At 51.8% G+C, this 15825-nt stretch overlaps 2 protein-coding genes across 2 annotated transcripts; both read left to right on the forward strand.

Moving 5' to 3' along the window:
- Window positions 1-462: 462 nt before the first annotated feature.
- On the forward strand, window positions 463-3225 carry GRS1 (Glycine--tRNA ligase 1, mitochondrial; the record flags this gene model as incomplete). The annotated part of the gene is made up of 10 exons (XM_036771755.1): window positions 463-580; window positions 635-1032; window positions 1083-1228; window positions 1284-2015; window positions 2091-2179; window positions 2241-2350; window positions 2424-2517; window positions 2653-2775; window positions 2845-2872; window positions 3084-3225. The coding sequence occupies 10 exons, from the start codon at window positions 463-465 to the stop codon at window positions 3223-3225; spliced, it is 1980 nt and encodes a 659-aa protein (XP_036626376.1).
- Window positions 3226-13972: 10747 nt separating this feature from the next.
- PC9H_002114 (uncharacterized protein) lies at window positions 13973-14513 on the forward strand (the record flags this gene model as incomplete). The annotated part of the gene is made up of 3 exons (XM_036771756.1): window positions 13973-14134; window positions 14303-14377; window positions 14436-14513. The coding sequence occupies 3 exons, from the start codon at window positions 13973-13975 to the stop codon at window positions 14511-14513; spliced, it is 315 nt and encodes a 104-aa protein (XP_036626377.1).
- Window positions 14514-15825: the final 1312 nt, after the last annotated feature.

Below are 15825 nucleotides of genomic sequence, written 5' to 3' on the forward strand. Positions count from 1 at the left end.
AATGTCAAGGGTGGGTAGCTGTTGTCCAGATACAAAGAAGTATTGCCAGGGACTTAGAGAAATACTGACTCCACGAATTTATCTACTTACATATCATAGGTGTATAGTTCATTCTCTAGTTGCCCCTAAAGAGCCCTAAAGGTCCCTAGGAACCCCTAGAAAAGAGTCACGCGATCCTATCCGATGGTCGTTATCTTATCTCTCCATCCAAGTTGCCAATCGCGTCAAAATTGCATGGTCAATCCATCGTGACTCGGAGACTGCATGCTGTCGCGATTGCTTCTTGTTCCTTCATCAATACGTGGACCGTCGCGCCCTCTCCGTTGTAAATATCCGTATCGATCTCATTCTCTGCCATATCTCCCACTTTACTCGGCTTTTGCTGTGAACCTACGCTGTAACTCGACTACGCGCGACCAAAATCAGTTAAATCACGCTTCAAGTATCGACTCAGACTCGAATATGGCTACCCCTGCACCCAGCACTGTGAACAAGACCGCACACCCCTTCGAAAAGCCCCGTCTAGAGGCGCTTCTGAATCGCAGGTTCTTCTACGCGCCAGCTTTCGAAATCTATGGTGGTACGTACTAAACGGATTGTATTGACGTATGTTACAAGGCATGTCTGTTTACAGGCGTGGCTGGCCTGTACGACTACGGCCCACCAGGCTCCTCGTTGCAATCCAACATCATCTCAGAATGGCGGAAACACTTTATCGTCTCGGAAAATATGCTTGAACTTGATACAACTATAATGACTCCCGCACCTGTGTTTGAGACATCTGGGCACGTAGCAAGATTCGCCGATTGGATGGTCAAGGACGTGGTCAATGGGGAGGTTTTGAGGGCCGATCATCTGGTTAAGGGCGTGCTGGAGGGGAGACTAGAGGGCAACAGGGAGGCCAGAGGGTTGGAGGCAAAAGCAAAGGAGGAAGGAGAGGATGCAAAGAAGAAGAAGAAATCGAAGGTTAAAGTCACTGCCGTTAAGCTGACCGACGAGGTCGTGAAGGAATATGAGAGTATCCTCGCAAAGGTGGGTTGACCCCTTGTACTGGCTTGAACTCTATGGATTATCGATAACAGCTAGATAATTACTCCGGCCCAGAGCTGGGTGAGCTTTGTCGAACCCATCACATCAAGAATCCGGATACGGGGAACGATGTTAGCGAGCCCCAGCAATTCAATCTTATGTTCGCTAGCAGTATTGGCCCAACCGGCCAACATCCAGGGTGATTTTTGACGCGATTTTGCCCCCCTCACGCACGCTGCTAATATCAATTCTAGTTACCTCCGTCCAGAGACTGCGCAGAGCCATTTCCTCAACTTCTCTCGATTGCTCGATTTCAATAACGGTCGCATACCATTCGCTTCGGCGCAGATCGGACGGTCTTTCCGCAATGAGATCTCTCCCCGGGCTGGGTTGCTTCGTGTACGCGAGTTCACTATGGCGGAGATAGAACACTTCGTGGACCCGGAGGACAAGCGGCACGAGCGTTTCCACGAGGTGCGAGACGTCGTCCTTGTTCTTCTGGACCGACACGTCCAGGCTGCGGGCAGGACTGAGGTGGTGAATATGAGCGTTGGTGAGGCGGTGGATAAAGGCATAATCGCAAATGAGACGTTGGGCTATTTCTTGGCTCGTATATATCAATTCCTCCTCAAAATTGGTATCGACCCACAACGACTCCGTTTCCGACAACATATGGCCAACGAAATGGCTCACTACGCCACCGACTGCTGGGATGCTGAGATCGAGAACTCTACGGGCTGGACGGAGTGTGTAGGCTGTGCCGATCGTGCCGCGTACGACTTGACTGTGCACTCGCAGAAGACTGGGCATCCTCTGGTCGTCAGACAAGCCTTGAAAGAACCAATCGTCTCGGAAAAAGAAGTGGCAGAGTTCGACAAAAAACTTTTGGGGAAGACTTTCAGAGGGGATGCCGGTGTATTATCAAAACTCGTTGAGTCCATGGACGAATCGGCTCTTCTGAAACTGAAAGGAGAACTTGCTCAAGGGTCAGTGGGACCGTTTCGCTGTCGTTCCACCGTTTTCTATGAAATATAGGTCGTCTGACTGCTTTTTACACGCAGTCCCGCGGTCGTTAGCACCCCCGATGGCAAAGAATTCACCCTCGCACCAGAATTATTGACAATCGAACGTAGAACATTCAAGCAATCAAGTAAGTCCCTCGATCCTCGATCCATATGTATTGAGCTTGGTCTCACGTGGCCCACATCTAGTACGAGAGTTCACCCCCAACGTCATCGAGCCATCGTTTGGTTTAGGTCGAATTCTGTACACGCTGCTGGAGCACTCTTTCTGGTGCAGAGAGCAGGATGTAGAACGCGGGGTAAGCCATGCTGTGCTGATTCATGACGTCGATTTGTCAGTCACGAGCCCATCTCTGATCTACGATGGTCCAGGTCCTGTCTCTGCCACCTCTCGTGGCTCCCACTAAAGTTCTCATCGTGCCTCTCAGCGCACGGCAAGAATTTGATCCACTGGTCCATGAAGTCTGTACGTGTCTCGTGCCCAACCCTTATTCCACTTCGTCCTTCGTTTCCCACCCATTCAATCTAACATTCTTTCCGACGGCCGAACACATTCGCTAATGTTCGACTTCTTTCTTTTTCCTGTTCCTTTTTGCTATAGCAATGAAGTTTAGAAATGCCGGAATATTCTCTCGTGTGGACGATTCGAACACCTCCATCGGCAAACGCTACGCCCGAAATGATGAGTTGGGCACGCCCTACGGAGTCACCCTAGATTTCGCCTGTAAGTTCTTGACAAAATAAGCTTTCGGTTTCGTCATTCACCGTTCATACTAACCTTCGAATCAATAAGCCGTACAAAACCGGACGATGACGCTGCGGTGAGTCTCTTTCCCCCCTTTGCTTGGCCCTTCTTTGCATTCTCTTCCCTTTCAACATGAGAACACATGACTGCGGCGACGCAGGAAACGTGTTGAGTGACACCGTTGTGCCCACACAATGTGTGAAACTGATTCGCCGTTACCTTTGATCGCGCGGAATCGCTTCTGTTTCTGAATTAGCACTGACCTCAACTGAATTAAATCTCGGCAGGGAGCGAGACACCATGGATCAAAGAATTGGCCCGATCGACGAAGTGATTGCGACTGTCACGGAACTCGTGCAGGGGACCATCGACTGGGACGAAGCATGCAAGAGATTGCCGGCGTACGATGGTGTCCAGGCTGTCGAGTAACGTGGAACTCACACGAACCATTATGTATCACACGAGCGTTATGTTTGGGGTGTGGGGTATGTGTACGGGGTATGGGACAGACTCGCATGCGGGGGTGTGGGGGACAAGAACAAGGACTATGCCAAAAGCGTCGAAAATGTGATTTCAATCGTTCAAGAGATATCTATTCGGCACCAGGCGAGCGCTGTATTATTTTTGGCCTTGAATTTATCTACTCTAGAAATTGCAATTACTTCATATATTCAGGCTATTCGATGGGGACTGACCACAACGTAAACGTTGCCAAGTGGCGTTACCATTTGCTAACTGCTTTTATGGCGATATCTATCCACCAGCTGGTTGGTCTATGAATAACTCAAATGGTATTCTATGCCTTTTGAGTGCAGAAGGGACTCGAATTAGCTTGACCTGATGTCTTCACTGTGTGCTTGTCATAGTCCCGGCCGTACGACGAATAGGATAGACGGAAGGCTAGGCTGACTGTGTGCTTTGTGCTACTTTTCTGGCGGTCTAGGTGGGTCCATACGTCTCCGTGTCTTATGCAAGCTGAGGAAGGAGGAGTCAATGCGGCTGAAAGAGGTCACCAGGTCTCCTGTGTTATTTCTAAGTCAATACGATGGTATCACTAGGCTCAAGAGGCCTGATCTCGGAAACGGAAGTGCCGTCCGCGTCAATGCGGTGGAAATAAGACGAGTGTACTTAGCGTCGCCTCGATGGTGTTTTTTGGATATATTCGCTGAAATTCACATTTCGCATGTCAGTACATAGATTGATATTGATGGGTGGGTCAGAGGCTAAGTGATACACACGTACTAGCCGAGGGTGCGTGAAGAAGGCACGGAGGGAAAGATTAGCACGGCATCGACAGGTAACTAGTAACTTCCGATGATCCCGACTTACCGTGCGGCATGCACCTAATGCTACGAAGTTCGAACCACCATTCACTGAAGCAGACCCAAAGACTAAAGCGATCACTCCCCCTTATATATAGCAAAGTACGTCAACGCCCCTCCACACATATTAACTGTGTGCGTAAAGAAGTGAAATGTTGATCTGTGACTCTGAACAGCACGTAGGTGTGTGTGTATCTGCGTGCGTGTGTGCGAGGGGTCTACGGAATTGCGTGAGGGTAAGATCCATTCTTCCGCCCAGCATAATATATTTCAGCCCCTTGGTCCTCTTCGTCCTATGAGGGAAGTCATTTAACGTTTGGCTTTCATAAGAACACAATCGGTTCTAGTCAGAAGACCCCACTTTTAAGGAGCGTTTCGCCGTAGGATTCTCAAGCATGCTGAACCGTGAGTGACAGCGGTGTATACGAGTACATATCCATATTAGACTACGGATGGCGTTATGCGAGGCTCCACCTCGACTACAGTTAAGTTGCGTTGCCGAGTTCGAGTTCTTTGAAATCTGAGCAGAACACTGAACAATGTCGCTACCCACCAAACGAAGTGCATGTCGTCTTCGATGGGTGGAGCGAGAGTAATTTTGTCTTGAGCCTTCCGGCGCAGGCGCACAGGGGTAACATCATTGAGCCCGAGGGTATAAAATCCTCAATTGACTTATCGGAAGAACACTTATTTCAGGCGTGTGCTTAGTACCCCAGACGCAATCAATACACGGAGGCAATGTCAGATCAGTCTTCTTCACCCACAATACACGTATAATCGCAGATTCCACGACTTCTCCATCATCGAGCATTGCTGTGGATGCCTTTCTCTCCTTGAGGATTGAGAACGGTCAGTTGATGATTCTCGGAGGCAGACGCAGGGGATCGAAAGGATCATGATGAGGATGTGACGTCGACAGTTCCTCGGAATAGCAGCAGCTCCTGAGAACCAGTGAGATGAATATGAGTGATGAATCGCAGCAGCGGCTCATACACAGTATACAGAATGCCTCGGTGTCGACCGAAATGCGAAGTCACTTCAGCATATAGGGGTGTATAGGGGCGGGCGCTTGGAGTTTTCGCCGTCCCGATTTCAGGCGCCGTACCTTGAACACCTTCTCCACAATGCGGAACGTCCTCCTCGGGTACACACACGGTCGGCTTCTGACCAACCACCCCGCGTGTGTAAAACTGTGCATCTACTCGCGGCGTGGGACACCCCCGATCTCGGATCCGGGGGAGCCCAAGATGCTTGTTCCCAAGTCCCCTTGCTTCCTTTTCCATATTGCCGTATGCCGTTGATGAAGCGGCATGTCATTCCTACACCGTGAGTACTCCGTGCACCTAAACTATGTTTTACACCACGCTGGCTGGCCACGCTCAACAAGAAAGGGGATCTGAATGGAAACATGATGCGATTGCGGTACATCGTTTACTCAAGTACGGCAGTGCCACTCAAAAGCTCAGGCCAATCACCGTGAAGCCGCCACTGCGCCGCATTTCAAGAACTCCCCGGATTCATCGTGACTCGTGAGTCCGGCTCAATCATCGAATCAAGGGTTCGTCATTCACTAACTGACTCACCCTGTAGGACTGGTAAACGCACAAGGAAAGTGCACGCCGTCATCACTCGACGCTCGTGGAATGAATGAGAGTGACCCGTAAGTCCATCACGGACCAGCCACTCATTGTCCCCGCTGCCATCGTCGTTAACGAGAATCCGGTTGAGTCACCGCTAGTGGTGTGCGATGCAAGGAAAGTGCGGACGTGGGTAAGCACACGGAGTCCGGTAAGTCCTCAAGGCCTCATCAGAGCTATTCCATCTCCATCTAACTAAATGCAAACGCAAACGTAGGTCGACCGTCGAACCGGTGGGAGACCTTCGACTTCTAACATGCCTCGCCTGGATATTACTACATACACGGCGTTTGTTACTTTTTCAAGGTAGAATGGTATGTACGTACAGCTACATCTAAGTTCGTCGATGACTTCGTCCACTTAAAGACTAAGCACTCTGTACTAATATGTACAAGGCACTGAGTGGCAAGCCTCAGGAATCAGGTTCCAGGCCGTCCGTATATACGACCAGTGACCACCTCAAACCTTACCTCCGGGAAGATTTGACTTCCGTCTACATTGGTTACTTGTCCAGCTCCTGGGATAATGCCGTACATCCGCGAACGCATGTTGCGGCTTTGTCCCACCCACCCTTCCTCCCAAGTTCCAAGTGGCACGTTCCCACCAATCACTGCATTCCGGGGCGCTTCCTGATTGCTGCCACTTTGTAATGGTACCATACGTATGTACGACATCTCGCCACGCTATCGGGATTCTGGATTCCTACTGGCCCGCAGCTCCGCAACACTGCAGCACTGCAGCACCGCACCAACCGCACTTCGCTTCCATTGGCCGGGCGGCTCAGTCGCCTAAATCCCGTATGGCGTATGTTGCGAAGCTGGGAAGCCCTCGCGAGCCTAGGCGTGAGAGCAGGAATAGGCCTGGTGATGGGTGATGTGGTGGGTCGGTAGATAAGCAATTGCGTTTGCGTTTGCAACATACTATATCCGCTCGCCCATATCCGTATCCGTAACTGTATTCGCTCGGCTCTTGACTAGCACGCTTTGGTCTTTGGGCGTTTGTGCGTTGCCTTACTCGGAACGGCATCTCCTTTTTCGTGTCCTTCGTGGATGCAGATCAAGGAACGTGCTAGGTATGTATAGGTATGTTATGTATGTGCATCCTGGGTGGCAAGGTTGACAGGGTCAGGTAGGGTAGGGTAGAGAATAAGGGTGCCGCATTACGAGAGGCGGCCGTGTCACTCAGACTGTCAGTGGAACCGGTCACGATGCTATCCTGAGCTAACTAGTTGAAGAAGAGACAAGTCGACATCCCAGGACAGACCTTCAGGAACGGCGGGAGAGTCTGGACGCAATGCTCCACTATGAGCTGCCCGTGAACGTTTGAATGCAGATAGTGGTGCACTCTACCTACTTGACGTGTATCGCAGTGTATAAACTCCAATTCCTCCCGTCACGCACTACCTGCGCACACCAAGGCCTCCTCATCCCAGTTCCGCATATATTGTACGTATAACACGCGCCGTGCACGGATAAACTCCCCGCTCAGCAGACCCAGCCAAGGCCCGGTTCTCGGTACATATACAAGGCCCCTCCACATCCTCTATGTTCCAAGAGAAACCCCAGATTCCTCGATAATTGATTATTGCAGCGTACTTCCCCCGGGTCTACTGCATACAGTCTATAGCAGGCGATCATAAGGTTCGCAACGCAACAGAACGCAACTCGAGATCTTGAGCTTGAATATATATCCAACGCGGACCCAGTAACCGCTAAACTGCCAAATAGGCCCGTAGGCTGCCCGTAGGTCAGATTGTTCGTTCAGGTCCGTGTGCGGCATCGTCGTCGTGGATCACGCGCACCCTCAGGCTGGTGGTTGAAATGAAATGTTGATGTCAGTGATGCATTGGAGGATCCGAGAGGTAGGCGGAACATTGGATTTATGCGGAGTATAGGTGGGGAAGAGCTGGTTACCGTTTATCTTATCATCTCTCCTGCCATGTTAACCACCGAAATGTAGTATTCGTTAATTTACGATGCAAGGAACTCTCCTTCGTGGTGGGGACATTCCGCGAAGTTCTGACAGAAGCACCCCGTTTCTGGCAAACCGTCTGAGTGACGGACGAGTCTGTGCAGTAGTGCAGGGCAATCCAGTGATTGGTTCCTCTCGTTCCCTGCCCAGTCCAGCTACCGCCTCCCCCTCATTGGATCGCTGGCTCTGCGCCACGGCGTCCCATTGGCTCCCAGCATCTCATTGGCTCGTCTCGTCGCTATCATACGTATCTGCTTTCGCGATCCGCGACCCACTAGTCTGTTCAGCCACTCTCATTTTATTGCGTTTCGTTTCTTTTTAGCGTTCCTCCTTGGTTCCTCTCTCCTGCAACAAGTCCTGAGGTCTGAACATTGAACCCTCCCGCCTGCACTGGGCTTGGCCCTGAGTAATGATAGCGGATGATGCATGATGCATCGAATCGAATGTCGGAGAGGTTCCACGGAATCAAATTTCGTTTGATATTTCAATTTACCTCCCTACGTGTTCCCTCCTCCCGGTACATCCTCTACATCCTCTACATCCTCTACATCCTCTACACCCCTCCTTTCCCCCTCCAGTGCTCAACTCCTGATCTAGCTATCCCAACGGGTAGTCGAGCGCACTTAGCACACCCCGCCGGAATCAAATTTTCATCATATTCCTATCCTACTGACACTAATTTGATTTGATATTCCAATATACATACGCCAATCAGCGATCGCGCAACCAAACACGAAACCCGGGCTAAGAGGGCTCCTAAGAGACGGGAGACCCTGACAACGTGCGCGCATCGCGCTAGCGATCGACGAAAATTTGCCTCCGCCTCCGTCTGCGTCAGTCACACTTCCCCTACTTCCCCGTCACCGCATCACCGCATCACTGCATCGCCGTCCCCTTGCCATCAATGCGGTACATACGTGTCCCGAAAAGGAGCGAAAGGAAACGTAAGCGCATAAGGATAAGTATTAAGGCGCGGCTGGAAAAGGAATGCACCATTTTAACGGTTTTAGGGAAGGAGTCTGAGTGAGGGTAAGCATTTGATTCCGCTAGTCGGCGTCGGTAACTCTGCAGGGCGTCGGTAGTAGCAGGCCCCGTTACTTAGTAGGCGTCGGGACTCGGTATGCATCTGAAGTTGGCAGAATTTCACCAGGAATTTGGAATTCATGAAGCTATCCTGCCCGCCTCCAACAGGAAACCGCCGATGATATCCGGGGGGGCACTATGCACTATACTATACTATACCCCCCCGCTCCGCCTCTCAGTCTCAATCTCGTAAAGATGCAAAGGACTCGCACATTGGAAAGGGTCAGTGCTAAGTAGTTACCAGTTACCAGTTACCGGTTACCGGTTATCGGTTACTGCTGGTGATTGGTGAAATTTTGAAAGGGCTCTCCTGAGTCCTGCTTTCCTGGTCTTGGTTCTTGGTGGCTTTTGGGTTTTGGGGTTTTGGTTTAGGTTTGATTTGAAAATTTGATTCCGCTGGTCGACTGGTTGCCGCCGTGTCGGTAGCCCATCAGTACTCAGTACGGGCCTCCCCCAGGAATTCCGTCGAATATTCGTTTCTGATAAACCGAGTATTCTGATAAACCGAGTATTCGGGTATTTGGGTATTCGGATATTCGGATATTTGGGTATTTGGGTATTTGCATGATTGGATATTCGCGATTCGCGTGATTGGATATGAGACGAACGTTCAACGAATACTGGATGGAAACACCTCCTGGAAACCCGGAGGATCTCGAGAATCTGAGCGGCAGAAAGGTTGTTCGTCCAACGTCCAACGTTCGACATTCAACATCCCCCTAACCCCATGCACTCGCCTGTCTTAAGTAGGTCGGTCCCGGGTTCGTCGTCGAAGGCGTGCGTGCGTGCGTGCGTGCGTACGTTTAGGGATATAAAAAAAAAGCGCGTGCGTGCATTCGTCGTTCGTCGTTCGTGACGAGGATACGCCGCGCGCCCGCTCAGAGGCATACATACATGTACCTTCACCGCATCCGCGTTCTGTCGCGAGGCAACAATGAACATTGAAGCCGACTCGTCGGGGAATCCGCGCCCAGGGATTTGCTTCCGCTTGCTTCCAATTAGTCGGTCAGTGTCGGTGTCGGTGTCGTGTCGGTGCGGTGTCGGTGCGGTGTCGGTGTCGTGTCGTGTCGGTGTGTGCTCGGTGTCGGTGTGTGCTCGGTGTCGGTGTGTGCTCGGTGGGGGGGCCCGGGGAGCACCCCAGCAACGCGGGTATTCGCATTCCCGCATTTCCTGCTACTCTCGCTACTCCCGCTACTGCAGCTACTCCCGCTACTGCTACTGCAGCAGTAAGATCTGCACGGGAGGCGTGGTCGTTCAAACGTCCAAATTCCGCGTCAAACGTTCAAACGTTCAAACAAACCTTGTAACTTGCAACTTACTTTGAACCACTGGCACCTATAACCTGGTGATCTCTAAGTTTACCCTCGGGACGTCGGATCTCCAGAGCCTCAGATCTTGCAGTCAGAGGTGAACATTGAGGAGGTTTAAAGCGGGACTGGGGCGGCCGGTGTCGGGAAATGGTTTGGACGCCGTCCTGCATACATAGTCGTTCGTATGCATCAAATTGCGGCGGTAGCTCGTTCTAGCGGCTAGCGGAAAGTGGGGTGAGGTGCGGGAGGTTGTCGGTGATCGTGACTACCTGCGACTGCTTGCGAGTGGCGAGTGAACCGTGAACGTTTGAACGGCGTGCGAGGAGAATAGTTAGTATTCGCGGTTCCCAGTCGTGCGTCGCGCGTCGTCCGCCCGAGCGCAGAATTCGCGAGTTACGGTCCATCGTATCTGTCGTATCTGTATCTGTGGCCTTGGAGTCTGGTGGATGTGGATCTGGATGGGGAGCGGGAGCTTTTCGGTGTCGGTGTCGGTGTCGGGGACTGGGGACACGAAGCGCGAGGTATGAGGTATGAGGAGAATCGTATGAGCAGAATCGTACTTATATGCGGTTCCCCGGTCGCGGTCCCGGTCCCGGTAGTTCGTCGTCGTCCGATCTCCGATCTGCAACCCGTGCGCGTGCCGCGTGCCGGGGGCCGGGGGTTGGACGCGACGCGACGCGTTTTCGGGGCGCTTGGGTACTTCGCTGGTATCGTAGTCGTAGTCGTAGTCGTGGTGCTGGGGTGTTGGGGTGTTGGGGTGTTGGGGTGCTAGGTACCGTGACCGTGGCCGTGACCGTCATTCAAATTCCGCCATCCCCATCGCCACAGCCACCACCCCCTCCACGAGACTCGAGTGCCACCGGTGCAGTGTCTCGAATACTGAGCACTGAGATTTGGGACTGAGTCCGAGTCCGAGCGCGAATTCAGATATGATGATAATGATATGATGATATGATGATATTCGTCATTCGTCATTGCACACTGGCACGCACGCCGAAGTATGCACCGCATCGCGCCATCGATATCCAGACATCCGATATCCAACGCGTACGTTCGCCATCCTACCATCCTACCATCCCTTCCCTCCTCCTCCCTCCTCCTCGTCCCGTGACGTGTCCCGCGACGCATCTCCCTCCCAGTCAGCAGTCAGGGTACCTACTATAGGGTATCTACTATAGGGTATCTACTAAAGGGCAAAATCCAAATCCAAATCCAAATCCAAATCCAAATCCAATTGCAAAATGATCATAAGTTACAAGTCGTAATTAGTGAATAGTGGGCCGGCGGTGGCTGAGCCCGACGTTCAACACTCAACACTCAACATTCGACATTCAATGTTCAATGTTCGACGGGATCATTGGATCGAGGGATCGTTGGATCGGTGCAGTGATCGGGTGTCGATGATATTTAGCGGCTGTTGGTTGTTGGTTGGTTAGCAGCAAGACGCCTGTCGTAGTTCCTAACCCCCATTCCCTAGCCCGCCCTCCCTCCTGACGTCTACTGCAATTGGGGTGGTATGCTGCGACGCTGCGACAGTCTATCTGCCCATCTACCCACATATCTCACTCTCACTCTCACTCACCTACTCACTCACCCACCACCTATCTACCCACATATCTCACTCTCACTCTCAATCGCAATTGCAATTGCAATCTACGTTATGCACCTAGCACCCTAAATATAAATATCATATAATATAGCATTAGTGGGCGCTATGTAGGCCCTCCCCTCGTCTCCTCGTCCCCTTCATTTACACCATACCTCAACAACTCAACAACACGATGACACGATGACACGATGATATACTACCACATCGACTCAATTACTTACTCGTTTTCGTGCTCGTGCTCGTTTTCGTTTACTAGTGCTCGTACTCGTTTACTTACTTATTACTCACAGGCTCACATGTACATGTGTGCGTTAGGTCTGCACTAGGTCGTCAGGTCATCGGGTCAAGTCTGCATCAAGTAGCCCTACAATCCACGCCGTCTGCACGCCGTCGCGCCTCCCCCTTCATATACATACAGAGAAGATGATGATCAACGTCAATCGTCCCTTCGCGTAGATATGGTCGAAACGCCCAAACACCCACACCCAAACGTTCACGCCCAAACGTTCATTAACATTTCATTTCAGATAATGATAATCCCTTCATAGATAATCCCCTTCATAGATATAGATATAGACGATCATCACCCCCAACACCCATTGCCCATCGCCCAATAAGCAATAAGCAACAAGCAACAAGCAATAAGCGGCGCGTATCGTCGAACGGGTGTTGGGCGTTGGGTGTTGGGTGTGAGGGAAACGTCACGCATACGATAGACGATAGACGGTACACGATACACGATAGACCATGGACGATAGACGAACAGATGGAAAACTGGAAAGGATATTGTGTGACTGCTGGCGTCCGGACTTGCTAGCCTACGTCGAGGATAAATCGATGACGTCGGTCAACGCGTTTCGCAGCGAATGGCTCCGGATGAAAGTCGAAAGTCGACTTTCGACTTTTGAAACACGTGCATATCATATCATACTCCCCACAACATATCCCTATATCATCATGGATCTATCACGTATCATATAATACACACGTCCACGTCGCCTCCGGACTTCGGGATATGCCAGACACGTCGTACGTCGTCAGACTGTGACGCGTAGCAATACAATTTGGCAATATAATATGGCGATGTGGCGGGATCTTTCCGTGTCGTGGCGTGTCGACGTCGAGGGAGGGGAGGGGAGCGAAACACGTGCACCAAGTATCATCCCGACGTTTGCAACCCAGGGCGGAAGCAAAAACCAAAAACCAAAAAGTGCATCAGCATCAGCGTCGGGTAGATTGGATAGAAAGGATAGACTGGATAGATTGGACACGTCGAGTAGCGAGTAGATTGGGTGGAACGGATAGATTAGATGAGGCGGCGTACGCGTACGTGAATACGTGAACGGAGGCGATCGGAGGGAACACGGTGGGCGGGTGGTTGATAGATGGAATATTCGTATTCGTGTAAATCCGTGGTCGCCGAGCACTTACAGTACTTGGTGCCTAGTGCTACAGTACACAGTACGGGGATGATGCATGATGGATGATGATCGGCTGAGGATCGCGCTCATCAGTACACCCAATCCCCATGATGGATGGCACACATTGGGGTTACATAAACCATCAATGCAGCTTATCGCGGTCAGTAGGCAGTAGTCACTGCTTTACGGCACTTCTCCTGCTAACGCTCGTGGGAGCAATCCCTTTTTCTAATAATCAAATCAAAATCAAAATCAAATAATAAACACCAGCTACGTGGGAAGCACGCGAGCGAAAATGGGGGACTGCAGCGCGACGCGTGGATCGCTGGTGGGCGGATCTGGATCGCGTCATCATCCCCTTCGGGGAGCACCCTTGGATGCATACATAATACACGCATATTGCAGAGATGGACTTGCCCACGGGCTGGATAAGGCAGTCGGAGCAGCGATGGCGGATATGGGAGGGGGGGCACGGGGGGCTGGCGCCTGCCTCGTTGGCAATCGCTGAATCGCAGATCTGTTGCCCGATGGGTGCAGCCGAAGGGGGAAAGGGCGAGTGAGGGTCTGTGAGGAAGAGATGGATCGGGGGCGGTTATTATAATAATATGAGGCAGCAGGCAAAGCGAGAGCAAGGGAAATAAATGCGGCGCGGAGAGGTATAAAGATACACCCGTCCTCGCCCTCTCCCTACTCTCCACTCCACAGATCGACTACACAACCCTACTACTCCTCCAGTCCGTCTGTTGGCATATACAACTCCGCACACTCCGCACACTACCACTCCACTACTACTACTACTCCACCACTCACCGACTACATCGCAATGGCCTCCCGAGCACAGAGCCCCGACTCGTCCAAGCCCAAGATCGTCGCCCTCCCCAGCCTGGCCTCGTCGCTGTCGTCGCTGCCCCAGGCAAAGAGCATGGCACACGTTGCGCTGCACCCCAACATGTACGCACAGAGAGCTGCTGAGAGCGAGGCAAAGGTGGGTTTCTCTTCCTCTTCCCTTCTTTTTCTTTTTCCTTTTTCATACCCTTCCCTACATACTATGTCTTTTTCATACCCACCCTCCATACCCTTTACACCCATTGCACCCCACCGCTCCGCCCCGAAAACGAACGAACCTAACCTAACCTGCGTCGCTCCTCCGTAGCTCCAACGCGCCCTCACCAAAAACGCATCCTCGCATGCCTCCCAAAACCCGCCGTCGCCGGCGTACAACCTCCCAGTGCGTATCCCTTCCTCCTTCCCCCTTCAATCAATCAACCGTACTAACGACCTCGCAGCCCCAGCCCGAGTCGCCGAACAACGCGAGCTCGCCGCTCATGATGCGCAAGCCGCAGCGTCCCAAGTTCTCCACGTAAAACACTCGACACCACCTCACACCCACTCCCTACTACCCGATATCCTCTCCCCGCTATCCTCTCCCTGCTCTCCGCTACCAACTATCCGCCCACCCACCACCCACCATCCACTCGCCATCCCTTTCACGCATCGTATTCTCCACGCCGGCTCGACTCGACGCGGGTCGGGTCGGCGCCACCCATAGAACGTTCCCCTTCCGCCGCTCTGCTTTCTGGGACTTTGTAGACTCTCTCTCTCTTCCTCTTCTCTTCTCTTCCCCACCGCACACCCACACGCGCACGCACCCATCATGCATATAATACCTCATACATACCTCGCATATACATACCTCCTCCCCTCCCATCCCATCCTACCATCCCACACCACCACCATCCCGCCATCCCGCTTTCCGCCTTTATGTTTGTTTGTTTGTTTGCTTTTTGTTTTTGTTTTCGCTGTAGACATCCCTCCTCTTCCCTTTCCTCTTCCTCTTCCCTTTCCTCTTCTCTCTTTAGCTTTAGCTTTATGGTTTACGGTTTATGGTTTATGGTCCTTGGGTTCCGGCTGCCTCCCTCTCCTTCCTCCTCTCCTCTCTCCTCTCCCACTTGCATATAATCGGTCATCGTCTCGTCGCATCTCACTCTCTATCATCCACGTATCTCACTCTCATCATACATAGAATTTCTGATTCTCATCACTCTCATATCTCTCATTTCCCATACTCTCACATCTCTCGTATCTCTCGTATCTCCCTACTTACCCGTAGTCGTACCCGTAGTCGTAGTCGTACACATACTATGCTGTATCTATTTGTACTCCCACTCCCACCCGGCTCGTCGCATTATATAGGTTCCATCCCGTGAACGCGTTTTCTTTGGTTTGGTTGAGTTGAGTTGGTTAGGGTTAGTTAAGGGAGTGAGTGAGTTGAGTTGGTTAGTTGAGTGAGTGAGACTCGCACAGCCAAGTCGGATACTGCAGTTCCCCCGAGTCGGCCGCCAGTGCATACGTCTCTTCTCTTCACCGACAGGCCTGTCCGCCTGTTGAGTTGCCCGGATTATTAATATTGATTGTCAAATTGTCGGTGTCGGTGCTTGCTCGGGTATGTCACACTGCTCTAGGAGGACGCTATCTCTACTAGGGGCTAGGGGCTAGGGGTGGTGGGCTGGGGTCGACTGCATACTGCATACTGCAAATCGCATACTGCACACTGCACACACGGTGAATGCGGTAAGGGCGGTAAGGGCAGAGAGTGCATTCGCACTGGTGGTGGAGAAATGCACTGGTGGGGGAGTGATACATGCGGTAGAAAGGTAGAAAGGAAGAAGGAAAGAA

The sequence above is a fragment of the Pleurotus ostreatus genome, assembly GCF_014466165.1.
Source record: "Pleurotus ostreatus strain PC9 chromosome Unknown scaffold_10, whole genome shotgun sequence".
NCBI classification, from domain to species: domain Eukaryota; kingdom Fungi; phylum Basidiomycota; class Agaricomycetes; order Agaricales; family Pleurotaceae; genus Pleurotus; species Pleurotus ostreatus.